Source organism: Scomber japonicus, chromosome 3, assembly GCF_027409825.1.
Source record: "Scomber japonicus isolate fScoJap1 chromosome 3, fScoJap1.pri, whole genome shotgun sequence".
Classification (NCBI taxonomy): Eukaryota; Metazoa; Chordata; class Actinopteri; order Scombriformes; family Scombridae; genus Scomber; species Scomber japonicus.
In genome coordinates, this window is record NC_070580.1 from 15968881 (window position 1) to 15996866 (window position 27986).

General features: G+C 38.7%; 1 protein-coding gene across 1 annotated transcript; it reads left to right on the forward strand.

The window, feature by feature from the left end:
• On the forward strand, nucleotides 1-27950 carry mapkapk2a (MAPK activated protein kinase 2a). The gene is made up of 10 exons (XM_053316104.1): nucleotides 1-759; nucleotides 16710-16849; nucleotides 23185-23249; nucleotides 23389-23468; nucleotides 23609-23735; nucleotides 23855-23930; nucleotides 24022-24146; nucleotides 24930-25015; nucleotides 25509-25589; nucleotides 26088-27950. Exons 1-10 carry the CDS (start codon nucleotides 520-522, stop codon nucleotides 26235-26237), a joined length of 1170 nt encoding a protein of 389 aa, XP_053172079.1. The 5' UTR covers nucleotides 1-519; the 3' UTR covers nucleotides 26238-27950.
• The last annotated feature ends 36 nt before the right edge of the window (nucleotides 27951-27986 follow it).

A 27986-nucleotide genomic window follows, 5' to 3' on the forward strand; every position in this document is an offset into this window, starting at 1 on the left:
TGTGGCGTGCTAGGCTACTGGTTTCGGACTTTTTTCCCTCCTCTGTTGTCTTGTCTTTCGTTTAGTGTTGTTTTTAAATCGTTTTTTTTAAACTTCTCTCGCGAGGTTTTCGGGTTTTGGTGATTAAAACGAACACAACCGTGTAGCCGATTTATGGGATGTTTTAAGTTCCTGAAGTGTTCTCTTTGAGGAACCGGCGGACGGCGGACCATATCCACCAGAGATGGATAGGCTAACAGATAGCTGACTTAGTTGTTAGCCGAGAATCATAGGTCAAGAATAGGATCAAGCTAGCATGCTAACAGCTAGCTAATTTCGTGTTTTATCAGCTAACCAAGTGACTTTGTTAACCTGTACCGTCAGATACAGGCCACCGCCGGTTACTCCTCGGGCCTGGTTGCTACACGGTGAACAGTGTGTAACCCAGGAAGACGACTCAGTCTGTATTAACTTATAAGGCAAAAAAGGACAGAGGAGTATTGTCGAGAGGTTGTTCATTTCCCAGCCCAGACCAACAACATGCTGTCCAATACACAGAACCAGCCGCTGTTTCCGAACCCGGCGGGGCAGCAGAATCCCGCCGGACAGCAGAACCCCGCCGGCCAGTTCCTTCCCTTCAACACCAGACCCAACTTACAGATCAAGAAAAATGCCATCACGGACGACTACAAGGTGACCAGCCAGGTGCTGGGACTGGGTATTAATGGCAAGGTGCTCGAAATCTTCCAAAAGAAGACTGGGGACAAGTATGCACTGAAGGTAAGTTAATGTTTGGCAGATAAACTGGGCAGAAACCCATGAATGTTAACGTCAGTGCAGCACTGAGGCACAGCCAAGAAAAAAATCCTCTTTTTCCTGAATAAAAAGTGGGCCCCCTTGTTTTTAAATGATGCAACTGAACAGGATGTTTTTGTGGCTCCCCTCCCGCTGAAGGTTTCTGGAGCTGTCATCACTTGCAGTGGTGGTGGGAAAGTCCAAAACCCATCCAAGTTCAGGCTGCACACCAATTTGAGGGTCACACAAATATGGATTCAAGGGACAGAGCTGAGGCAATCATTAATTTAGCAGAAAAGTACCCAGCAGCAGTTTTGGCAACTGGTTAATCAGTTAAGTCATGTTGTAGTCATGGTTTCTATTATTTTGTATGTCAGGATTTTCTCGTTTTCTTGCTCATTTATGACAGTAAACAGTTTATCTTTTAATTATGGTTGGTTGCACAAATTAAGCTCTGTCTTTATGACTTATTGCCTTGTGAGGGTGATACTGGTGACCCTCCCTATGTTTAATGTTCATAATCATTGACCATGATTATACTTCCTCTGAAAAACACAATAAGCGCTGATCCTTTATTGGCAGGTGATCTGTGATTGAATTTAAAGTTTTGATTTGATACGAAGAAACCGTATTATTTCAAAACGGATACACCTCCACTTCTGCTGTGATTTGCTGCTTCTCATCTCACAGAGTGTTGTAAACAGTAAAGATGTTGAAACTGTTTCACAATTGGCTAAAATGTGTTTTGTCCATGCACTGTAGCTATTTTGCATATCATCCACAGTCATCATCAACTACTATGACATGATAAAAACTGATATGCAAATATTTGCTCCATAATATTGTGTCTCTGATTGTGGCTTGGGGTTCAACTTTGGCATGCTGTAACCTGTAAATTACAAAACGCTTAAGCCAGGCTGCAAAGTGACCGTGCTGAATCAGGATCCACCTGTAGAGATCACTTTGTGTATCGGTCAATGATTGATAAAGGACAAACGTCACAACAGCTATCCACACAAAGCTGACCAAAATATAAGCCAGTGAAGCCATGTGTTGCTGTAGTTTGATTCATTTTTTTTCCATTATAGAAGGGACCATAGTGTAAAGATTGTTCAAAATCTTCCTCAAGTGAATCACAACCTGGAAACATCCTGTGTGGTGGTTCAAACTGAAACTCAGTTTAGATAACCAGGTCACAGCTTCCTGCGCCTGAGTTTATACATGTATAAGATATAACGCATAACACAAATGCTCCTTCTCAAACCTGTCTAGTTTCATGATGTGTTGGATGTTCTTGAGCCATATGATTATGTCTTGCTAAGCCATGTATAAATCTCGCTATCTCGTAGAGAGAGAGAGAAAGAGAGAGGGAGAGGGTGAAGGACAAATAAACAGCAATTAAATACTCAAGAGATGATTTACTGTGGAGATAGATGCTTTAATTTCAGTTTCTTTTTATTCATTCGTTACACCCAACTAACGCTGCAGTAAATACAAAGAACAACAGGACAAATCTGTGTTGTTTTTTTTTTCCCTCATGTGTGAATGCTGTGTTTCAAGCAAGGCAGCTGAGGAGCACGTGTGAGAGAGAGTGATTGTTAAATTAACACTTTCTCCTACAATGTAAAACATTAAATGATATAAGGAACATTTACTTTAACACGTTCAAGTTTGAAAGAGAGATTTTAATCAAGAATGAACACACTCTTCCCTCGGGCAGTCCAAAACCGGTATTTCTCATATAAGCACAAATCTTTTGAGTTAATGTACTCCCTCAAATGATCTGAACTAAAGCCACAGAAAATAAACAATGGAAGAGCCCAGTATGATAATCCACTTTATTTTAGGGTGCACATTTGGTCAAAAGCTCTCTGTTGTCCTCTTGAAATGAGATGAGAAAAGATTCACGATTACAGCACCTAACATCTGTGTGTGGTAGATGTTAGTTTCTTTCATGTTTTTGGTGTATATACTCATTCACCTCAACAGTCTTTATTTTTCTATGTAATGAAGCGGCGATACAGGATGCCAAACAATCAGCTTTAAACAAAGAAAGTCACGTTCCTTTCTCAAATTGTTGTATCTTTATCAAGTCTGCTGCTTTTCTTTGAACTTTGTTAAACACCATTGCTGCTTTAGGCCCTAGAGAGTTGCAGTTATTTAAAGTGTTAGCATCAAGTGTGATATCAAGCCATAATTTCAGATAAACATGGGCTTTGTCTGAAATCACTCCCTCATTCACTCATTCCTTGTGTAATAGACACTCAGCAATGAGCGATTCATTGAGATTTTGGACACTTACTAATCATTGTGCTTTTGTGTCATCACTGACAGGTGTTGAGTCAGCGAGTGTTTATGCCACTGACACCCTTTTTTTAAACTTTTAATTTGTAAAGGCACTACATACTGGATAAATTCAAATCAACATTATTCAGACACCAAAATAAAATGAAGGACAATAAGCGTAGTGCACTATATAGAAAATACAGAGTGATTGTTCGGACACAGCCATGGCTATCGAGTATAAAGAGAATTTTTGTCTAACAAGATAGTCTGCTTGCTGAATACTGTAAGCTCACAAAAAATTAACATTTTGACTCTCAAGATCTTCATCAGACAAGCAAACATCCAAGCATGTCTGTTTAAATCTTTTTCAGATATCCAAAAAGCTAAGATCGCTCTCCTGTTCAGTCAGGTTTGCACTTCACAAAACGACAAAGATTTGACTCAGGCATGAAGATGCAATCTTGCAGTATGATAACATTCTCCCTGGTTTTCCACCTGTTTCATAATTGTAATTACAGTGAGCTGTCACTGTGACTAACATGACTAATTCTTTCTGACACAGTGATCAGACCAGACTGGATCAAACATGCGTCAGGGCCATATCTGAATGCGTTGATGAGGGTTTGTCAAGCTTCTTTTCCAGGTCACGATCACTAAACGATACATGTTGCATGTTGCTTGTTGCCGTGTTGATCTAAGGTGCCTTGCATCCAATTGACTGCAGCCCACGTCATGACAGCGAAAACTTAACTGTCAGGACTGATAATCAGGTCACAAAGTTGCAGAGTTTGTCAACTTCAGTACAAATGGGTTTTTTGCTTCCGACAAATAGACAAATGTTTCCTTGTTACTGTTAGCTGCGTGTCATGCTGAATTATTGTCATGGAGACGTTGTTTTAGAATTAGTTTGTCTTGTCCGTCTACTCTGTGTTGCTTTTAACATCAGTCATACCACGGAAAAGTATATGTAACCTTCCCTCAATATGATGCCTGAAAATGACTAGACCTATGTCATATATGTTGTGTAGTTGTATACTTACATTATCCCAAATCTTTCCAACAATGTGAAAACTGCTTTATTGAGTGCTTTACTGGTTGTAATCACTGTGTTTGTTTGTTTTGGAGAGGAGGAGACCCGGTAAAAACCTAACTTAAAAATAGTAGTAGTTAGTTTTAAAAAAACAACCAAACAGCATTCAAAGCAACAAGTATTAGATCAACCATGAAGATGACTAAAGCCTGAAGAAAATTGAAGATAAAAAGCTCTATTGCTTCTACAAATTTAGCTAGTGTAAAATGATCTACTATTTGCCCCACTTATTTCCCCAGCTGGCTACCTTTTTCATCCCAACCAGATGGACATTGTATGCTCTAGTGAAAAAGCTGATATATTGATCTAAAGTTGTGATAAAGGCTAATGAGCAAATACGTCCAACAAACATAGTGGACCTGCCCTTGCCTTGTCTGTAGACACAGCGTCAACCTATTGTTGTCACTCACAGTTACATGCCTCTGCTCCACAGAGAGAAAATGGCACAGCTGGTGCCTCTGCGTGTGGAAAGAGGAGACATTAATTAATTAAAAAATAATGCAAATCCATACGGAAACAGGCTTGAAAATGTGAAAAGTGTTTTGATTTTACCAGAGCTGCGTGAGAGTTACTGACGCACTTTGTGGAAATATAGCTGAGAATTTGTGCACAATTTGGGAAAACGACATCAATCCTACATGAAGAACAGTGGGCTGTAACTAAGCTCCCTCTCTAATGTCAGAGCTGGAGATCATATAAAGTAAAAACCCTAACATACATTTAATTTGGCATGTAATATGCTCAACTCATCATGCTGTAAGACAAACTGTAGCCAAACAGACTGTAGCCTTTGTTGAAAGAACTAATGTCCTTGTTGTTCCCGGGAGCTGATGCTAGCTGAGTCAGCCTCATGTCATTTATTGTATTCATTAGGTTTGTCGTAGATGCCAGGAATCGAAATCTGCCTCCCTAGCCCAAGGTGACATGACTTTGTAGAACTTTTATCTGTCTCTTGAACCAACTTTGGTTCAAGAGACAGGTGCAGCTGAATAATGTGATACTGCGCTTGTCTGAGGGAATGACTGTAGAAGAGGAATGGAGACGCTTTCAAGTCTTATAAATCCTAAAAATGTTAATATATATAACCGTGTTATTACCTAAACACATTGTGCTTAATATAACCTTTGGAATGAAATCAATAGCTGTTACTTTGTTGCTTTTGTCAAGACGCAAAGCTGTGTGTCCTTCTGGGTTGATTGGTGTTGCTTTAATACGTTCTGTCACACATACCCTCAAAGGGTGTGAAGCATCTGCAGGTATCGTCTTACAGTCACTACATTTATATGCTCACAAGAAACCAGGTTATTTGGAGCAATAAGGTTAAGGCTGCGTTCTGACCGAAAATAGCAGTGTGTAAGAAAAAACAAAACAAAAACCCAGCAACACACAAAGGCCTGTGTTAGTGTTAGTGAGGTACAAGTAAGAAAATGAAGTTCAGTTTTAGTAATATATTCATTAATGTTTTAGCTTTTCTAGCTCCAATCAGCACCTGAATGCAACAGACAGTGTTGCCAGGCATTGTGGCAAAATTTCAGCAGTGTGTGTGGTAAATCTGGATGACACAATGTGCCAACACAGTGATTTTATTGAAATAAACAAGGCTACCGTTTTTTGAGGTTAAGCAACTTTGTCAGTCTGGACACGGCCAATGAGGAACTTGAAGAATACATTTGGTCTTTTAGTTGTGTACATTTTTGGGCTCAGGGAAGGATCATTTGTTATTATTCATTAAATTCTAAGTTTCTTTGTCAGTCTTGTGCTGAGTGTAGAAACTGTGAATGTACAGTGTTCATCCAATAATCAGGGAAAAAACAAAGTTGAGCTTGATGTCGACAAACAAGTAAAACAGATGATCTGTTATTATAAGCTGGTTTAGTATAATGTGTTGGTAGTTGGCTGCAATTTGGTTACTGTCACAAAACATGTAACCCGTGACGAATGGTCATTATAATTTATTGCAAGTATATCTCCTGAAAAAGAATAATTACTATAAAGATTACTGATCTTTTTAACTCTAACTATGACTGCTGGGATTCAGGTCTGTTTTATGTCTTTGAAACCACCACAATGTAGTGAGTGAGTAGTATACTTTTTATTTTACAGGTGTTTTTTTAATTGAATTATTTCAGATTCAGTAAACCATTATCCTTTAATTCTCTACTTTTTTATTAAGGATAAACTTTTTAAAGTTATGCTTTGGCATTTTTTCCTTTTTATTTTGTAGTCAGACAGGTAACACAGGGGGAGAGAGTCAACAAAGTCCTACAGCCAGTCACTGTGTCAAATTAGGCGATGATAGAGTCATAAATAAATGCCTGCTTGGTCTGACTAGCTGTCTGATTGTCATAGTGTCACCATGAACCTTACCTCTGTTTCACATTTCCATCTAGCAGCTTGAGCGGCACCGACAACATCCTTCCTCTTTCACCTCCACATTTGGTATGATGAGATGTGCGCCTGTCTCGTTGGGTTATTTTTGGGCTGATATCGTGAAGTATGGATGCTGCATTAACCACTAGGCTTCCGGGAGCCCCGGCTTTCTCGTGTACATGATGTTAAAGGTCAAGTTTCTGCAATAAATAGAAGTCAACCAGGTAACTGTACATGTAAACACATTTAATGGGCTAAGAGGTTACAATTAGAGTTTACATTAACTATATATGCTGGTATTTGGCCGGTATCGCTTGTAATTTGCCAGCAGATTAAAATATCAATGGCCAAAATGTAAATAAATAAATCTATAAACTCATTAATAACACATTAAATACTAATATTATAATATAATATTATGTGATTATAGCCTATAACATGTTGTCAAGAGAACAACAACAAAAAACTTGTTTGATCGTGTGACCTAAGTGCAGCAATTCTATTCAACAAAATCGCGACGCAAATAAATGTGAATTAAATGTGGAATTCAGACCGAACATTCATCTAATGTAGAATAATGTCTATTTGTGTATTTAATACTGAGGAGTGATATGCATATTGCAGCTCTTTCCGCTGGGTCATTTATGGGCCGGGTCAGAAAAAAAAGCAGATCACATTCAGACAAGATCATATGCAGCGGTTCACAGCGAGCCGGTGGGCTGTTGTTGTTTTTATGGGCTTACATTAAACCATCATTAATCAGAAAACAGTTTTATTCCTCTCATTCACCGGCCATCTCACTCCCTCTCTGCCATTCACTTTCACTATCACACTACCGCTCTCTCTCTCACTTTCTGTTTCTGTCTTTTTAAAATTAAGTCAGGATGCCAACAGCAAAGCCTACTTTACTTTTAACTTTATCAAACAAATATAAATGTCCTCACCTCATCCAAGTGTCGGTCCTCTCTCATAGCAGCTAGTTGTACAGACACAGCTCTGACCAGCCACAGTGCACACATAACTTAATTAATAAAATCGTAAACAACAACAGCAAGGCTATTTGTTTTATTTAATTGTTGTAGCCTATGCTCAGTTCAAAAAGTTAGTTTAGAGTTCATTATTTTAATAACTTAATAACTTTTTATTAAAATACATTTGTTGAATCAAAGCTAAATCAACTGAGCTCACCGCAGTCATGCAGGTAATCTACACATGGTTTAGATGTGCGCATTGAATTTTTTTGTTTTGTGTTATTTTGGCTTTTTTAAACCATGTGACCCCAGGGGGCCCTGTACAGTATTAAACATGTCCAGTAGTTGTTCTGTATGGCGGAATCCTGTAATATTACCGGCCATATTGTCTGTAAAAAAAAAAAAAAAAAAAAAAAAAAGTATAGCGTAAACTCTGGTTGCAGTGTAACTCACATTGAAGTGACGGCCTACAAAATTGTTAAGAAAACAAAATGTAGTCTTGAAACAGTTCACCACTGACCCTTGAAATTTACTTCTGCTTAATCTGGACAGGAACATGGTGACATTGATGTAATCATAGTCAGAATTACTAAATATTTTGGCTGCATTTTGTGAGTCATTAAAGTTATGCTTCCCGAAATTTGGGAAAATGTGGAAGTGACTGCTGTGAAGTAAACACACCTGTCAAGAGGTAGTTGAGAAAAGAGGAAGTGAACCATTGGCCACTTCCAGTAGTGTCTTTTTTCTCATTCATGGGGTGTGGATTTCTGAAATTTGCTCTTTGATTACTGTAGACAGCGAAGAATCAGGCTTAATTTAGCATTCATTAAAAGGTTAACACAGAGGTACAGAGGAAGAGCTTGGCCCATGCTTCAATCACGAGATGGTGAGAGAAAGGAAGGAAAAGCAGGGAGGGCGGGAGAGGAAGGAAGAGGTTCTCTTAAAGTTTTGTCTCTTCCCCTTCTGTCTAACTCCACCCTTGCAAGAGTTTCACCTCTACAAAAGGCTTGTTTACTGCTGGAAAAACACTTACTCATTATTCCACTATGTCAATGATTTCCCTACTTAAGCAAGAACAAAATTCCTCCTTTTCCACAAACCCCCCCCACTTTCAAAATTCAATCCACCCTGTGATGGAAAACAAGCTCTTGCATCATATTGGTGCCTTAATAGTCACCGCTCAGATTGTCACACGTGTCTGGGTTTGACTGGCTAAGTGTTACAGTTAGTTCACACCAAATGTGAAGTGAACTTTTCGTGCAGCATGATTACATACAAAGTCTCCTTTTTCTGCACTCTTCATCCTCAGTCCAGTGGTTGCAGTGTTTCTTTTTTCACTGATCAGTATAAGTATCTGTATCTCAGCCTGTTGGGTTTAAATCTGTGTTGTTTGTATAGCCAAATGCTAATGCAAATGACACGTCAGACCTTATTCTTCCCATGAGATCACTTTGAAAATATATTTATTTGACACGTTTGTCACAAATAAACAGATTAGCTGAAGTAAAATCTTCTTTGGTAAATATTTCTCTTGGTATTCTAAGCTGCTTAGACTTAATATGTTTTTACAGCATTGCAGTCTATACCATCTGTGATAGGGTGCAGTAGCCACACACTCACCCACCCCCATGCCCTGACCTTGTCTTTCTCTGTCACTTCCTTTTTCTGTTGGGGGGGTTATTTGGAAGGATGTGGTGTTGTGGTTGTGGTAGATGGACGCAGAACTGTCTTGCCAGTTGTATCTGTGACACAGAGTAATTTCCAAGCTGATGCAGCACTCTGTCATACTGAAACAATACTTCATGAATGGCCGAGAATACTTCCGTGAAGGGCGTCTTACAGACAAAACTTTGAAATTAAAGTATAATTTTAAACACTGTACGTCCCAGGCTTGTTCTCTCCTGACTGTCTTTTGTCCGCAGTTTTTTTTTTCTGCTTGCTTGGGTCTCATGATCAGTTCTTAATAAGGAAGCAAAGGGGCTGAATTGTGCTGAATGGCGTTAACTGAAAAGGGAAGTGAATGTTTTTTTCATTCATTCAACACGGTACATGCACTGTTGCTCTTGTGTGAATATTTGTGAAAAGACTGCTTTAATACATTAATTTAGGGCCAAATGTGGTATTGGTGCCTAAAAAAAGCTCACACTTCAAAAGCTGTAACCAGCAAAACTTTTATTTTAACAAATTGATCATTGAAACTGTCATTGATCTGTCTGGAAATATATCATGTATATTAACACATGTAAACGCACGACTAACTATATCATATTGCACACCTGTTTGTATTTATATAGTGAAGCCACAAATACCATGTATTGCAGCAGGTGCAGAGGGGATTCACACTATGAATCACAAGGTGTCAGAAAGGAGCCAAAGATCAGATTGAGATTAGAGGCTGTCAAAATCTGCCAAATTCCTTAAATGCCTTTTGTTCACTTCCTTATCAACACTGACCCATTCATTATCTCCATTTGTCTTTGTCTGTCACAACCCTGCTGTTCCTCATAAAAGACTCCACTCCATCATCTTACAGTTTTTGTTTCCATGTGGGTCTTCCAGCCCGCACTGGGAAATGGGGCAGCTGTTTTTATATGCTGTACAGATGTAGTCCCTATCTGTGTGATTTGCATCTCACTCTCGCACTTCCTCCCCCTACTCATATTTTATGAAAATGTGTGGTGTACTAGGACACCTGTTGGCCAAAGATATTACCATTATTGGCACAACTGAGAACAGAGATTTATACTGACAGGTTATTTCCATAAAGCATCCAGTGGATTTTATTAAACGTAATGTGATACAAATTTGACACATTGGAGTGTTTATTCGCCCAAAACAGCCTACATCCAACATAGATCCCTTTTGTTGCAACATAAAAAAATTAGCTCCAGCATTTTTTATTTAATGACTAAATAATTACCTTTGCAAAACGAATATTAAGTATGTTGTGAATATTTTCTATGCCATCACTCGGAGACCATCATCAGCAGAGCAGGGAAATCCAGCAGCATCAAACGAGATCATTGATCATTGAGACGTCAATAATGGAAACAAACACACACACAGATAGCTGATGGTCTTGTGAGGCCTAGCAGATGTTTTTAATCAGATCATGTCCTATCGACGCACAACATGTTTGCTGCTTCACCGAATGCATAATGAGAACAAGTCACACATGTCCAGAGACACCTCTTCTGGTAGATTGTCATTAAATGCTTTTTGTCAGGTTAAGAGGCTTTTCTACATGAGCCAAGCTTAACCTGTCACCCCTCTATAATCTCTTTCACTACACTATCACCCTCAATGCTATTTTTTTTTCTTTTTTTTGTACATCTTCTGGTCTCACCACACCAACCCTGGCCTGTTCCTTGGCTCACAAGTAGCAGGTGGAGGATGGGTGCTCCTTCAGCTTGCCCCCCACCCACCTCCCACTGTCCTGCCCAGGGCTCAAGAGCTTTTGTGTTGGCTGGAGGAAGTGCATTGTGTGCCCATCTGCCCCCCCCTCACCCCCCTCCTTCTCCACAAGCTTCACTGTTTAGCCTCAAAGAGCCAACAGCAGATGGGGGGCTATGCAGTCATATAAGCACCAGCAGAGAGGTGACGGGGGTGTAGTCTGGTGTGCCTATTCGATTGCGCATGTGTTAAAAAGATGTGGTGTGAAGCCTGTCTTTGTGGATGCAAGTCAGCTATATTTAGATGGGCTAATATTATTTTGGGGTTTTCCAGTACATATATATTTTTATAATGTATTTATGTTAGGCTTTTAGTCACTGTTATATATTTGGACATCAAGGTATCAATAATGAACTAATCTCATCAAATAAAATGGGTTGAGCAAAGTTTTTGTATTACTTATATGACGTCCATTCATACAGCATTGTTGTTAGTGCAAAGACAATAATAATAAGGAAGTGGCCTTGTCAAGCATTTATTGGTTGGATGCCAATTCAAACTACGTGATGTTGTGAAACCAAATGTGTCTTTTATAAAGTCAGAAACCAAATGTGCAATACTTTTGTACAATGTTTTCATCTTCCATCGCTCTCACACAGTCATTTATAATAAAACGTAGATGGGCTGGCATAGGGACAACAGCACCTGTATGTTCCAGAAAGAGATGTGAAAAGTGTCTACTGTATGACCTTTTCAGTACCGATACCTGGGCTTTTGGTATTAGCCAGTACAGAGTACTGATCTAATACCAGTGTTTAATTATAGGCTGTATGCCTCACTGTGTGAAAGAGACTAGACACATTCTTTTATGTGGAAATTTGAAGATAAAAATGTAATAAATACATAGATATAAATTTACTGAATTGTTATTTATTAAAATAATGGTGTCGGATACCAGATCAGTCTATTGTCACTGATACCCAATCCACGGTGAGTATTGGACCAATATCCAATATCAGTATGTGCATAAAGTATACTTGATACTTCACAAAATAACCACAAAGACAGCAAAACCAATAGTGAGCCAATCAGACAGTGTCAATATATTAATATATTTTTAATATTATAAGTATATTTAAAATCATGAGTTTGATAGAACCAGTTGTTTTTTGATAAATCCACTTTACATATGCCTGTGTTTGTGAGTGATCTGTTCAGTAAAAATAAAGAATAACACATTCCCAACATTTCTTTCAGTCTAAACCATGTTGAGTCCTGCACAGTTCAAGTCTCTTTGACATTTAAGAAGACGGAAAATAAAGTTAAAACAAGAAATATCTGCATTAACATCACAGAGAAGTAGTGAAGTGCTGTGAACAAGTCGTCGTGTGGTGCTTTAGACTTAGGCTAGTAAGGTAATTTCATTCATTCAGTCCTGCAGTGTTAAACCTTTTAAAATTCTCATTTTTTTCTGTAACACTTGTAGTGGAGGAAGAAAGGCCTCACAGTGGTAAAATATTATTCTGTCTATAAATGAATTGTCAGATATATAGATTTGGTAGCTCACCTCCATTTTCAGACTAATTCTGAAAGAACCATTTTAATGTCACGTTTTACAATGTGCATGAAAATGTGTGTAACGGCACATCATTTTTGTCCAATCCTCCTGTGTTTATGTCCACAGGTTCATATCTGTTTAGGCGTGTTTTCACTCTGTGGTGACACAGGAAATAAGACCCACCCTTGTTTGTTCTGTCCAAAAGGGTGGTTGAACTGTGCTGTGTGCTCAGTGTTGAGATAAACCAAAGAGTAATATGGAACCATGCCATACCAACTCTTCCTGGTAACTAAGAAGGCCATTTTTTGTTTGTTAGTCACTCATCCCTCAAACCCTTGCTTCTCACCTCAATATCCAATCTGGTTAATAACATACCAGCACAGAGATACAGGAGCCAATATTACAGTGTGTTTATTACACTATTAAGTTCAGTAAAACAGCATGTTATCCCTGAGGTTAGGAGTATAAAAATAAAGATCCTTTTGTCATCTCATCAGTGAAGGCTCGTCTTTCCTGTCAGTCTTATCTCTCTAAAGTAGCTTGGGTTCTTTCTTGGTACTTTCACCTTTATATGTAGCAGTTATTCATTATCTTTGCATACCAACATCTTTTGTAAAACAAAAAAGTCATAAGGACACAGCATCAATAATATTGTCAGTTTTGCTAACCAAAAGAGTTAATTATGTGAATACCAAACCTATAAACCAAACAATTTATATCTGTAGCTTTTCCAAATAAAGAAACTGTTATTTGATAGCTGTCCGTCAAGACTCAGTAGTTTATGCTAGATCAGAGAACCTTTTAAACCAAATGTTGCCAAAGTAGTAAAGTATGCAGGAGTGACATGGAGAAACACTGAAACAACCTTTCAGTAGCCTCTGATGCCACTCATGTAAGTTTTAGTTATTTTGTGCTGTAGTGTGAGGCTGAAAAATGAGGCACAGGCCTTTGAACTTTAAGAGCTACTCTCTGCTTCTTACTGTTTTCATTTGCCTTGAAAAGTAATATTGTTAATGTTGGAGTGACGTCAGAAGGGTTAGGGTTCATTTTTTGAGGTTGGTCTAATAAGCAGCAACACAGAGCTGTCAGGACGCTTTGCTCTCACACGTGCTGCATTGATAGTCACATAAACACACACACACACACACACACGTGCTGCATTGATAGTCACATAAACACACACGCAGCGCACTCTTGCTTGCTCGCTCCAGATTCCAGGAGATTGTGTCTCATTTGCGTCCTACTCTGTCTTTGGTTTTGCCTCTAAGTACAGCCACTCTTTGACAGAGAGACAGAGAGAGAGAGAAGCGCCTGTTTGGGTGGAAAACAGCTTCAGTGAGGTCTGAAGAAGTAACGGTGCATTTATTTTGGCAGTAACGGTAACAGTGTTGTAACGGGGGAAACAGTAATTAATTAGATTACTGGTTACTGAAAAAAGTAACGCTGTTTATTTATAACGCTGTTATTCCCATCACTGATGGTGTCTAAAGCTATAAGAACACTGTACTGTCTCTCTTTATTAAGAAAGATAAAACTGTTCACATCACTTGTATTATCAATATCCTTACCAAGGTGTCTGAAAGAATCCTTATAGTCATGTTTTTATTTACCTTGCTATGGTTTATCTTCACAAGTGATAATGACTTTGGCTTTAAAAGCAATCCTAGCACAGGTGTTGTCTGTTTCAAAGCAAGCAGTAGTGATGATGCACTACTTTAACTGCTGCTGAAACTGTTTTTGCTGTCATTTATTGTACATTGAAGCTCATGAGGTTACTCGACATCACTTTGGTCCACCGTCATTGACACCCTGACCCGTTGACCTGAACAGGTGCAGCCATTTCACCAGTTCTGTTTTGATTCAATTTAAACAACTACGTATTAACAGGACAGCCTTGTTGGTTGTTTTGAACAGAAACAGGTGCACAAATGCGTGGTGTAAACAAGAACAGAGAATTTGAGGTTCAAGGTTTAAATGGGTTATTTTAGCTGTATGTGTGTGTTTTGAATAGAAACACTGGTTGAAGTGTGTCCTGGTTGAACTGGGTAGAGTTCTTTGTGAACATAATCCGACAATGGTTAAGGTCCGATGGAGGAACACAGCAAGAACACTTAATGTGGCACAACGGGGTTACAGTGCACCAGTTATATGAGATCATTTTACATGATTACAATCCAGGTCTCTCTGTCACGCGTCTGCATGACAAGGACTTCTGACAGTGGAAGTCTAGTTAAAGGAGAGATCATCACAAGTAGCAATGGGTGCTTGTCTTCAGCATAAATCCATCCAACACTTGACACAAAGTCACTTCTAGAAATAATAAATAATAAGTCAGGTTAAATCTTTTGAATATTGGACCGCTTATTAAATTAGCTTTGCCTGTTCTCCTACTGTGCTGTCAGCTGTGCATGCAAATGTACTGACCATCCTTTATGTGACCAGACAGCAGAATAAATACGTTGCCCGCTGGAACCAGTCCCGCTGTTGTCTTGTGTCCGTGGGCTCGTTTGGAAAGTAACACACAACGAGACAGAAAGACGATGGCTCATTGTCAAAGCTACAAGACTGAATTCTTTTCATTGACTAACAAGGATTTTACTTCTTGTCTTATATTATATAACGTATAATTAAACCTGTGTAAAAAAAAGAGTAATTCAACATTTAACTGTCACTACACAACTTTGAACAGATGTTTGACTGAAATATCGTTAGCACTGCTGTGTGGTTGAAAACTTCAGTTTCTTTACATCAGGTGTAATTATAATTGTGTTTTGAGACTACAAATAAGATAATAAAAACTGAAAAAATGGGGCCTCAACTTTATGCTGGTCAAATAACACAAAAAAGTGTCAGTGCTGTCGGTGCAAAGTCAGTTGGAATATGCACTATATTTGCATTTTTGTGTCTAAATTCAAATGAAGGCGGCTGTGTAATCAATACTCCTGCGTGGTGGAGTTAAAAATGTTTATCTTATATTTACTCTTTGAGACAGGCTGGAGCTCATAGTTCAGTAGTTCAGACCTATTTCTTTTTCTTTCTTTTTTTTGCCTTTATTTAACAGTAGACACACAGGAAGCAGGAGAAAGAGGGGGGTGTGACATGCAGGACCTCTGGCCCAGGATTCGAACTGGGGTCGGCTGCGTACATGGCATGCGCTCTAACCACTGGACCACCTGCGCGCCCATTCAGGCCTATTTTTGACCAAGCAACTTTTTTACTACTGCAGGGGAGTCCATGGCATTCGCTGTATTATTTACAACTAGCAAGGTCATAATATATGAGCCGGTCTAGTTCAGTTCAAGTTCTGCTCGCTAAACAGGGGTACAGTACCAATTTTAAGAGCTCATACTTTGTCATTTACTAACTGCCTGTTCTTACAGGACATTGGATATATTAGTTTTATTTTAATGTGTATATGTATATTCAATTACCATGCCTGTTACTGTGAACAAATGAATTTACTGAGCATACCATGAAATCATTTTTAACAGAGGATCAAGCCTTTCATTGTGTGCCTACTCTCCGCCGTGGCAATGAATATTTGAACACTGGGGATGAAAACCAATATACCAACATGAAATTGTTTGTTCAAATTTAGCAATGTAGGTGGTGTAATTAAATTTAATCATTCTTGGCTATAAAGAATGAGTCATTGCAGGCACCATAAGACCAGGGGTCCTGGGCGTCCTTGAGCAGTATGCTGGGTATCTAAATGTTTCAGAAACCTCTCAGCATATGACCTAATGGTTTGGTTTCCTTTTGTATTGTGGTAAAAGTTTCATTTTGCAGTTGGATATTAATGAAGTATCAGCAAAGAATGAATACATCTTGATACAAAATCATTTAGATTACAGGTGTTAAATGGTGCATTCACCAACTCTGGCACAAAGAGGGCGCCACAATCACACAAGACTGGATTGCACACGATTGGATTGGAATAAGTGTTGTTTTCAGGCTTTGGCCAGCTGATGGCAGCACTGCACTTTTGTCTGTTTACTATTGTTATGAATTGAGTAGTGTCATTGAGTTGGTCTGTAATTGTTTTCCTCTAAATCCAGTACACATAAGACCTCATTTCAGGTCTCATCTGCTTGATCCCAGCATTGATCAGTGGTTCAGAGTCCAGTTCTTTCACATTGCTCATTAAATACTATGTGAATGAAAATAATAATGAAACAGTAATGGTAATTTGAAGCATATTGTGAATGTATGTGTTTATTTTGTTATGTTAGTCAACCTGCCTCCCTCTTTCTCGTCTGTTGTCTAGATGCTGCAGGATTGTCCCAAGGCCCGTAGAGAAGTGGAGCTCCACTGGAGGGCGTCACCATGTGCCAACATTGTGCGCATCATTGATGTCTATGAGAATCTGTATCAGGGCAGGAAGTGCCTGCTTATTGTCATGGAGTGGTGAGTGCACAGTTTCAGTGACACAAACATACACAGACACACACACTAAAGGCTGATTTATAGTTGATAGCTTGAAACTTTCGATAGGTGTCACTCAAGAGAAATTAAAGAGTCACGCATTGTTTTCAGTCTGTGCTTCAGCAAAAGGTTTCGGTTGTCTACATGGTAACCAGACATTATCCTCCAGCTGGTTTGTTTAGTTACATTATATCATCCTGACTGGGACTGATTTAAACAAGGTTTATACAAGTTATCTAAAGTTACCAAAATATCAATTAGGAAGCTCAGTGAAAACTACAATCTTCACGGCAACGTTAGGAACACTACCCAGTCACATTGCACAACAAAAATTGTCCAGGTGCATGACATGAGAGGAAATTGCCGAGTAACACTTTCTGTCAAATTTGTCATTTCTACCGAGCGACACTTATCAGAAGGGTCAAGCAGCACTGTAAATTGGCCTCAACACAGAAACTCTAATACTTATCCCTGTGTAGTTATTGTGAATAAAATAACCATAAATGAACACAACACATTATCCTCTAATGATATCATCACCATTACTTCTATGACATTGAAAGCAAATATGTTTGGGTTGCTTGTAGTTGAGAGAGCTACGGCATTATTTTCAAGTACTTAATGCAGAATATTTCTGCTTGTTTTGCAAAACTTCACATTCAATCAAGTATTTTGAGTACTGGTTGAATATTTATGTAATATTGCTGCCTGCAGTTCCCAGACTTTGTAGGGCTGGTTCTGAGAAAGCCTTGATTACCCTGAGCAAAGATGAAGTGATGAGTAGGGATGGCTATCTCTCATTTTATCAAAACTTCTTCATATCTAAAAAAAGAATACAATTTCAAATATAGCTATGTTTCCATAGAAGCAACAAAAATGCTTACCTCAGGAAGTCCATATACATTTGTAATATTTCACAGGAAACAAATCTAAAAAGAAAAAAAAAATAACTTCCTGGCATCAAAATGCTGAATGGAGTTTATAAAAAAGACCTCCCCTCCAACCTCAGCCTAACCGATACAGAGTGAAGAAGAGGACACAGAGGAGAAACTGACTGCACCACAACCAGAAAATTACACAAAATGTATAGAAGTACAGATAAAAGAAACCGACCTTAAGAATAGCCAGGGTTCTTTACATTTTAGAACAGTTTCAGTTCAGAACTGGGTTTGTGGGAGCATACCTAGTGATGAGCACCTGCCATATTCAAAGCACGTTTCAGCCAGCTTCCTTATTGTAAATCTGTGGTGCATTTCCTTTAAATGAGCTTCAAACACTTTTTTTCACCTTAAGCATTTCCACCTTGCAGCAATTAAAAACCACCAAACCCCCTTCATCTTCACATACACGTGCACCCATTAGGTCTGTGGTTACTTGTGCAGTGCTGAGATAGTGGACCTGTCTGCCTACACAGTCAGATTTAAACATGCTGTAAGTGATGAGTAATTTCCTTGAGCTTTAGAAAAGTTGAACTTGACATTATAAAGCCTTAGAAAAAGTATTTCCTCTGATGATACTAAAATATTTCCTAGAATATCACACTATTAGAAGACTTAGCTGTTCAGTGTTCCTGCACAAAGTGAGTCACCATGTTGACCCATATTCTGTTGTTCAAAGAGGTGTCGCACGTTGTGTAAAGGGTCACCATGTCACTATGTCAAGTCTGTGTGATTATTAAGGAAATTCTGGGTGGATGAGAGCGCAGCTGCTGATTATTGGACCTCTGCTCAATCTCTCATTTTAAGATTTCTTTTTTTCTTGATAAAGTTAAATATTTGTCATCTTTTCATTTTTCATGATATAGTTGTTTATTAGAAACAAATGGGTTTGGGGGCCTGAAAAGTCAGAAAGTGAGAGATGGACTCATAGCTGGGTTTGGTCTGCTCATAAGAATGACATTATAGTGTATGTGTTTGGACTGAAAGGTGGTTCTATTTTCCTTTAGCAGATTTAAAGTGGCTGTAATTTATATTTTTTATCAGATGACAATGTGTAATCTCAGTATATTACCTGACCCTGTGGCTTTAAAGAGATTCATCGTGAGTTTCAGCTCATTGTTTGACAGTTTTTTGTTGTAATATTATTTTTTGGGGAATTTTTTGCATTTATTTTTATCAGACAGTTAGTGGCATAGAAGCCGACGGGAAACAAGAGGAGAGAGAAAAGCGTATGACATTAAGCAAAGTTCCCCTTGCCAGACTCAAACCAGGGACATTGCAGATATGTGGCATGCGTTGTAACCACTCGGCTCCATTGTTTAACAGCCCACAACATTACTGTTTTGGTTCACTCTCACTGCTCTCGTGGTGTCATTTTTGGCTGCAGAAGGCAGCTGTTTTCAATGGAAAAAGCTCTAAAAACCCACTATACAGATGCACTTAGCTGCATTGTATATATTTGTGTATATACAGTATCTCACAAAAGTGAGTACACCCCTCACTTTTTTGCAAAGATTTTATTATATCTTTTCATGGGACAACACTATAGAAATGAAACTTTGATATAAGTGTACAGCTTGTATAGCATATAGATTTACTGTTAAATTGTATCAAATTGTTTCATTTCTATAGTGTTGTCCCAAGAAAAGATATAATAAAATATTTGCAAAAATGTGAGGGGTGTACTCACTTTTGTGAGATACTGTATTTCAGTGTTTTCCACAGAATTTTGAGAGAATATGGTGGTGAGGTCTCAGTCTGACCCTCTAGAGGGATCTGGGGCAATGGTCCCCCGAGAGAACATTTTGTACATTTTTAACTCAAATACATCATTCTGGTGCACTCTGAGAGCAACATTAAGAGGTTAAATGTATACATTTTTTGTGTGCTTTAGTAGTTTAACTACTGGTATGACTGGTGATGACACGCCCACAGAGCACAAGAAATACATTTTACCAGTTAATTTAATGTTCCATTCAAACAATCCAAAAAGATCAATGCCCACATTTGAGCTCTGAAACAAAGAAAGCAGAGATGATTATCTAATTACTTATGAACATACGCATAAATATCTTTTTCTTCATTGTGTTTCTTCTAATAACTAAACTGGCTGCTTATCAATAAAAAACTCGACTTCTAGTTGATTTATTTTACAGATGGAAATAAAAAAGATCTCTCATTAAGGCTTTGCTTTTTTAAATCTGAACAAACTAAAGCCGCATAATGCTGCTGCTGTGTTTTTAAACAGCACGCTGGTGATTCAGAGGTTTGAGGTGGAGCTGCAGGGTTGGGTGGAGGTGTGTGGTGAAGTTTATTTGTGCTGTTTAACGTAACCGCTGTGAAACAATCAGAAAATAAAGTGTTATTCATCTGACTCACCGGCTTTCTTACTGTCACCGCTCTCTCACTTCATTCACTCTCTAGCTCGCTCGACCACAGCTGCTAATAACAGCGTCCTTTAGCCATTTACTGACGGAGCAACTCTGTCCGCTATTCAGTGTCCGGACCGTTTATACAGAACAGCGAGGAGGATTAAGGTAATAGTATTTAACAGACTCTCTTAGAGCAACTTCATTCAGTAATTCAACAATATAACTAGCACAAAAGAAGATAACGTCTCGTCCTGTATCTCGTTTGAAAACCGGTTGATAATGTCTTAAAAACTCAATATATATATATAACATAACCCAAGTCAATATATATTGGTTTATTATAGTCCCAACACTAGAAGCTACAAGACAAGTACTGAAATTTTGAACTTCAGAGTTCAGTGACTGGTCTTAAAGTGAGATGCATGTAGTTGTCACACCAAAGGCAGTAAACATCCTTCTGTCTGTTTAAGGCTTTACCAAATTATGGTAAAGTATATGGAGTTTCTCAGCGGATATGATGCAGCCAGCGAATACATCTCATGTTCACATTCTCATGGTGTCACCATATTGTACATGAGATGTGAAAGGTTGCAGGTTGAAAATGTTAAAGGGTGTTACAGTGTTTCTGCTGTGATGGTGCAAGATAGTGCTACATCAGTTCGTCCATACTTAAAATCAGTAGTATCTGTAATGGTGAGAATTGACACTTCTACACCACAGGAAGGGAGTGACTGAGGGAGTTCATCTATACCTTTTGACCACATGAAATAAACCACCAGACCAACGTTGACTGCAATTATTTTGATATCAAAATATGTTTGATTGAGCTGCTGTCCGTTTCTCAGTAAGTAAATGTGAATGACTGATTTTGAGAAGTTTGAAGCGTGCTGTGGTTTAACAGGGCTGTCCCGCGGCTCCACTACAGCAGGTCCTGCTCTGTCTTCAACATAGGCATGCCTGAAGAATCGGCCTGTGCTGCTATGCACTTTCGGTCACACACATGCATACACGCACAAAAAATTGGTATTGATGATTTGACCTGAAACTCACAGTCATACTGAGCATAAAGATTAAATGAAACTTATGATCAAGTAAGTTTACAATTTTCTCATACTTGATTTAATTCAGGTTATTGGCCGTTAACGTTGCATTTGGCAGTACTTGCCACCAATGAACTTGAACTTGTCCCTACTGTCTTAGTATTGTTTAGAGGTGCACAAGCATTTTAGTGGATAAGTGAGTTCATGAATGATAATCACAGTATTACAATATTGAGCCATGGGGTTCAAATCTCTGTGGGAGTATTTAATCTGAACTGCTTTCTTTTGTCCCCATCCTCATCTTGTCACTAGTATATTAAAATATATTTTCCAGCTCTCTAGTTGTAGTCTCTGCCATGTAAAGACTTTTACATCCTTCTCTCATCCCTGTCCAGCTGTTTAAGCGTCACGCGTCAGGGTTAGCCTGTGCAGGCATAGAGAATTCCTTAAAATAGTCCATAAATGGCGGCGACACATTATAAAATTTCTTAGTACAGCTTTGAGAGGAGTATCTCAATTTATCTAGCTTTAAATAGGCCAGTACTTCTTCAAGCCAATGTTTATTTGTTGGAGCCTTAGGGCTTCTCTAATTAAGAATTAATTTCCCGGCAAGGACTGTGACAAAAGCAACCACATTTGCTTGATTTGTTGAAAGTGTAATCCCTTCAGGTGAGGCACCAAATATTGCCATAATTGGATTGCGGCTGATCCTTTTCTTACAAACACAAGAGATGCCATCAAAGATAGATAGCCAGAAGGGGCTCAACCTCGAGCACGACCAAAACATGTGGCTGAGGGTGGCTGAGGGTGACTTCGGTGTGGTGACATCTTTCACATCTGAAGAAAGCAGATATCTGAAGAAATGAGTGTTCGGAATGTCGAAATGCACCTTATAGATAGTTAAATGAAATAAAAAGGCCATCTTTAAAGAAATCCCTTACACATATGAGACCTCTACTTTTCAGAATAGTCCTGTCCTCATCTAAACATATGAAGTAAACCATACAACGTACTGTTGAGGAAGGTTCTGTTTCATGGCTGGACTTTTAGTTATTAGCACAGTTAGAAATGTTAATGATTTTTTATTTTACTTGTTAATCTGGTTTGACTTCAGCTCTCTATATGACATGGTGGTAGTGTAATAAAATCATTACTACAATAACGTCTTGCTGTTCATATGCCTGTGGTATTAAAGTAAAACCATCATTCAGTTAGTTTCAGTGATTACATGCATTGGTCAACCAACAAACCACAACTCACCATTACCAGCAAACCAAAATAAAAACATCAGTGAACTACATCTGAAACAAATGGCAGGGCGTGATATGTCTCACATGGCAGGAACACAATTAGCATAGATCTTAAAATGTGACATGCAGTTCCCTTTTCTGCAAATTGTGTTTCACTGCTCTGTGTGAAAGTTACTGGTAGTGTTACTCTCAAAACTGCCAATGGTTGGACACTATTCCACTGATCTACTGGGTTTTTGTAATGTATTAACAAAGCCAGGGAAGAAGAAGACTGCAACGTGGACATAAACAATTCAGAATCCAAACTTTAAAGAAAAATGAGTAAAGAAATAGATTTTACAGGTTTGGTAAACCTCAAGGATACACACAGAGTTTTAGCGTGAAACACTGAATGAAAACAAGTCTTGTTTCCCAGAAAACACGACACAACACGTTTAATGTTGCCATCACACCATCATGAAAGTGTCAAGCGGACCTGTTTTCTGCAGAGCATCCACGTATGATGGCCTCTGTAGAAGTCCAGACATGATTCAATCACATGTCAATGAAAAACTGCATTTTTTTATTTTGTATTGTGGCCTGTTAAACCTTCTGCTTTCATGTGCACTGAATGTTCAAAATCATATAAAAAAAAAGAGAACAAGTTGAACTGAGCTTGAGTAGTGGAAGTGTATCGAGCCATATACTGACATTTGTGTGTTCTCTATTTTTACTCAGTATGGACGGTGGTGAGCTTTTTAGTAGAATCCAGGACAGAGGAGACCAGGCCTTCACAGAGAGAGGTAACAAGATTTAACACAATTACAGCATTTCTTACACTGCTTCTGTATTTTATGATGCGATTACACAGCACACTGATTCAGCTGACAATCAAATAGTTGTCATGTCTGTTAAAAGATCTTTTTGTCCTGTTTACTTTAGAGGCATCTGATATCATGAAGAGCATAGGAGAGGCCATACAATACCTCCATGCAGTCAACATTGCACACAGAGACGTCAAGGTTAGTAATTTTGTATTATCACGCAGGTTTGAAAAGAATTTCCCTGCTTTTTGTTGAGAAATGAATACAGTCTGAAAGGGGAGTATCAAGGAATATATGCTGCTGGAACTACCGTCATCATTCCCACATCTTCTCTGCAGCCCGAGAATTTACTGTATTCCACGAAGAGGTCCAGTGCCCTGCTCAAACTCACAGACTTTGGCTTTGCCAAAGAGACCACCTCACACAACTCTTTAGCTACTCCCTGCTACACACCCTACTACGTTGGTAAGGATCTGTTTCTGTGTGTGCCAGAACATTCTTTCCACCTTTTGCTTATATCAGCGATTACAACACAATTCACCTTTATTTTCCCTTTTCTCCCTTTATTTATGTTCTCTCTGCAGCTCCAGAAGTTCTGGGCCCAGAAAAATATGACAAGTCATGTGACATGTGGTCGTTGGGTGTCATTATGTATATCCTGTAAGTCAGTCATTTGTCTCTGATTCCCCTCAACACATATGATTATTTGCTGTGTGCCATATCTAAAATTGCCATTTCACATCTTCACCAGGTTGTGTGGATACCCTCCTTTTTATTCTAACCATGGTCTAGCCATCTCCCCCGGGATGAAGAAGAGGATCAGGATGGGCCAGTATGAGTTTCCCAACCCTGAATGGTCTGATGTATCAGAAGAAGGTAAGACTATAGTGTAAACTGTAGGTGTAATAATACTAATTTAGTGAGATGTTATTATGTATATACTTTATTTACATAAATGGTTAGGACTTAAAAAGTGATACATTGACATTTAGCCTTCTTTCTAAAATTCAAGTCAAGTTGCTGGGCTGACAAAAAGAGGAGCAGTTGCTGGCAATGTGTCATGCATTTAAAAACCTCAAAGTCAAAAAAGTCTGCTCCTGCAGATACTATCTAGAGATCACAACTAAATATGATGAGCTGACTGTTTGTTCTTATCTATGAAGAAATTGAAACTGATGTTCTTGTGTTTCACCACCACCTGTCACATTCTCTACAACTGAAAGTGAAGTCTGATTTCCTGAGTAACATGTTGATTTTAATGAAAAAAGGAAGCTCCACCGCAACAGTTTGCCGCATAGAGAGGATTCAAATTTCTCACACTTATCTTTCTCAGATTTACATAATCTACATTAAAAACATAGAATACTGTGAATGCTTCCTGCATGATAATGTATGTGCCTCATAGTAAGGGACATATTGGTACTTAAGGCCAGCCAATCTGAATACAATAAGTAAACAATAATACTTTTCTAGTTTGTTACCATCATGCACAGCTACTCAGCCACAGCTTGCTTTTTTCTTACTCAAGTAAATATACCAGCTGAATTTCATTTTAGTTCTATTATTTAATTTGCAATTTCATTGTGGGTTTCTTTCCAGACTGATAAATATTGAAGTCTCTATTTTTTTGAAGATGTAAATAATGAGATGTGTTTGCAGCTAAACAATTGATAAGGACCCTCCTTAAGACAGAGCCAACCCAAAGGATGACCATCACAGAGTTTATGAATCATCCATGGATCAATGTAAGCACATAACACATAGGGCCTGATTTACTAAAGGTTTGTGTTTGTAAAAACGTGTGAAAACTTGACATCACCTGCAAAAAAATGTGCAAGCTGATCTACTAACATTGACTTTATCAACATTGAATTTTTGCTATATCTCTATATGTTTGTTAACCTCTTCCACTAGAACATCTAATTCCATGGGATCAAATTTCATTTTGCGCTTGCCAGCCTTCTGCTCATCCAAACTCTCCACTAAGACACGCAAAATGCACCTGTCGTCATTTGTGCAGTTACTCTTAGTAGATCACCCGTAAAACGCACACTAACCAAACTTACAAGCTGTTGCACTGCACACACAATTTAGTACCCTTTATTTGGGATCTTAGTAAATCAGGCCCTTAGTGTATCTTTCTAGGTCACTGCCTTATTGTTTGTACAGTTCATTGATTTTGACTGACATCCTCCAGTAAAGCAAGAATTAAATATGTTCATACGTGTCACCCTAAAGCAATCGATGGAGGTTCCTCAGACCCCACTTCACACCAGCAGAGTGCTAAAGGAGGAGAAGGATGCATGGGAGGACGTCAAGGTTTGTCACAGCCTTCTTTTTTAAACAGTTAAAAATGGAACAGACAGTTTTATCTGTATGGTAGCTGGTGGTTAGATGCTTTGAATAGAAAAATAACATGAACAAGCTCATGATATCAGAAAAATACCCTCATGTTTAGCATGACACATTGTATTTTATGTGCTATGCTGTTTAACTTCAATCATAGTGATGTTTCCATCAATTATTAATTATGTCTTGAATAATCTTAGCTATTCTACTTCTTGTTTGTTGTTGTCAGTATTTTATCAATTTATTAAAATCAACAGTTTTTGTCTTGCCACCGCCTGATAATTGTGCCATTGAACTCTTGCCATTGGAAAAAAAAAGAATAAAAACAACAATGTTCATCATGTGTTGCACTCTGTTGTGTTTGATACTTCGTTGGTTTAATGAGTGTAATGTTATAATGATGACATAAAAACAGCAGGCCCTGATTGGGTAAAGCAAATGAACTAATCTTCCGTCTTCATTTTTCAGGAGGAAATGACGAGTGCCTTGGCAACAATGAGGGTTGACTACGAGCAAATCAAGATAAAGACCATTGAGGACTCAACCAATCCACTGCTAACGAAAAGAAGGAAGAAAGCCAGTAACACCATTGCGGATCCGCAGTCTGCTGCCCACTGAAAGGCGCACGCATGCATGCACATACAAACACAGGTTGTAAAAAGGAAGCAATAATTTGTCGACATGTGAGTCGCATTGCATGGATTTTCTCAGTGTTTTATTTTTCATGGCGAATTCTAATGTTTTGTAGGAGTGTTTGTCTTTATTACTCAACCATTTTAACAACCCACCACTCTGCCGTAGCAGAGAGGGTGGTAATCTGTGTTTTCACACCAGGGAAGAGATTATGAATTATAGAAAAGGGGAGGAGAGTGAGTAAGTGGGATCTCTCTCCTCTCCTTTCCCAAATATCAGGTCGTGTACTCAGAGGGGCTTGAATGTTGGAATAGGACATGAAGCCTTAGCATTAGCAGTAGTTCTTTCACCCCACAGCCCTGTTCTAGCTCTAGCCCCTAATACATGAATGTTAAATCAAATGGCTAAATCCCAAAAAAATAAAAAGCAAGGGAAGGTTTCTATTACATACATGTAAAGTAAGCAGATGTATTTTGAACTGACAAGTGGAATGTAAGGACTCTGTCCCTGACTGTTGGAATTAGTTGGAAATAGTCGCTCACTTCGGGGACTCGGACCGGGAGTGTCTGTCAGGTTCAGTTTGTCTTTGTGAATGTCGAACAGAGGCCTATGCACTCACAAGGGCCATGTGCCATTCTGACAGAGCACCTCACTCGCGGCCCCGCTCTCCTACCTTTTATTCTAGGCTTGTTTCAGGTACATAGTTTTAGGGCAGAGAAGGAGGTCACGTTTGGGAGCAGAAACTGGCTCATCTTCTCCTGCTTGTAGCTCAAAGGAGAGTAGGAGCCAACTGATACTGTATTTTTTCATGGATTTTACGTACATTTTAGCATAGGCCTTATTGAGTGTTGCTAAAGCAGCAAACAACTTTTAACCCCTACCTACCATTTGGTTCAGGCTTTTACCAATGTTACGCTTCAGAATTTATAACATTGCCAGATTATATTTCAGGTTAATGCTATGCAGATGTCTTTGTCAGCTTGAAGTACTGCTAGGACCTTTTTTTTGTTAGTGTTGATTTGTGTTTGCATACGTGTTGGAGAGATGTCGAGAAACAATAGGGACTGTTTTTGTGTGTGTTTATGTAAGCAGTAGCACCCTCTAGGGGATACATGATCCTAACAGACTGGTCAAGCCCTGGAGGTCTTGATGAAAAAGATCGTTAAGAGTTACTGTCGGTTGCACCAACTCAGTAGCAGCCCAGAGTCTAATCTGGTGCAGTGTCAGTGTGAACAGCACCTCCACACTTCCTGGAGGATTTAATAGGAAGTAGAAAGTACTTAAGAGCAGCTCCTCATATGGGTGCAGAACATACCACCAGCATGCTGTCGTCACATTTAGAGAGGGTGTGATGGATGGTTTCTCTTCAGTGTCTGTTAACAAGACAGGATGCTTCCCAGCTCACTCGGGATCATGGGAAATGATTGTATTAATTTTCTCAGTTTGGTCTACTTCACTTTGTAAAATCACATCCACGTTACTTGTCGCATCGCACCTACAAATCTCGCACTGTAAAAATGTTCATTGAATGTTTGTGACAATGTTCCTGTATTTTTTTTTTTTTTTTCTTCTTCCTTTTTGTCCCTCTCAACACATTTTTTTTAGTGGAGGCACAGAGATGTGTGTCTTTTTTTCTGTCATCAAGTCACCACTTGCCGTACTTTTTGTCTGCTTGCTTTGGATTAAAAAACACATAAAACACAATCCACTCTCCTATGTCCCTTTTGTTATCCC

Bases quoted from the DNA above. Each gene is read 5' to 3' on its own strand.
- mapkapk2a (XM_053316104.1), top strand. From the start codon at position 520: ATGCTGTCCAATACACAGAACCAGCCGCTGTTTCCGAACCCGGCGGGG. The intron at 16,850-23,184 runs GTGAGTGCACAG...ATTTTTACTCAG, and splicing joins CTGCTTATTGTCATGGAGTG to TATGGACGGTGGTGAGCTTT. The intron at 23,250-23,388 runs GTAACAAGATTT...TGTTTACTTTAG, and splicing joins CCAGGCCTTCACAGAGAGAG to AGGCATCTGATATCATGAAG.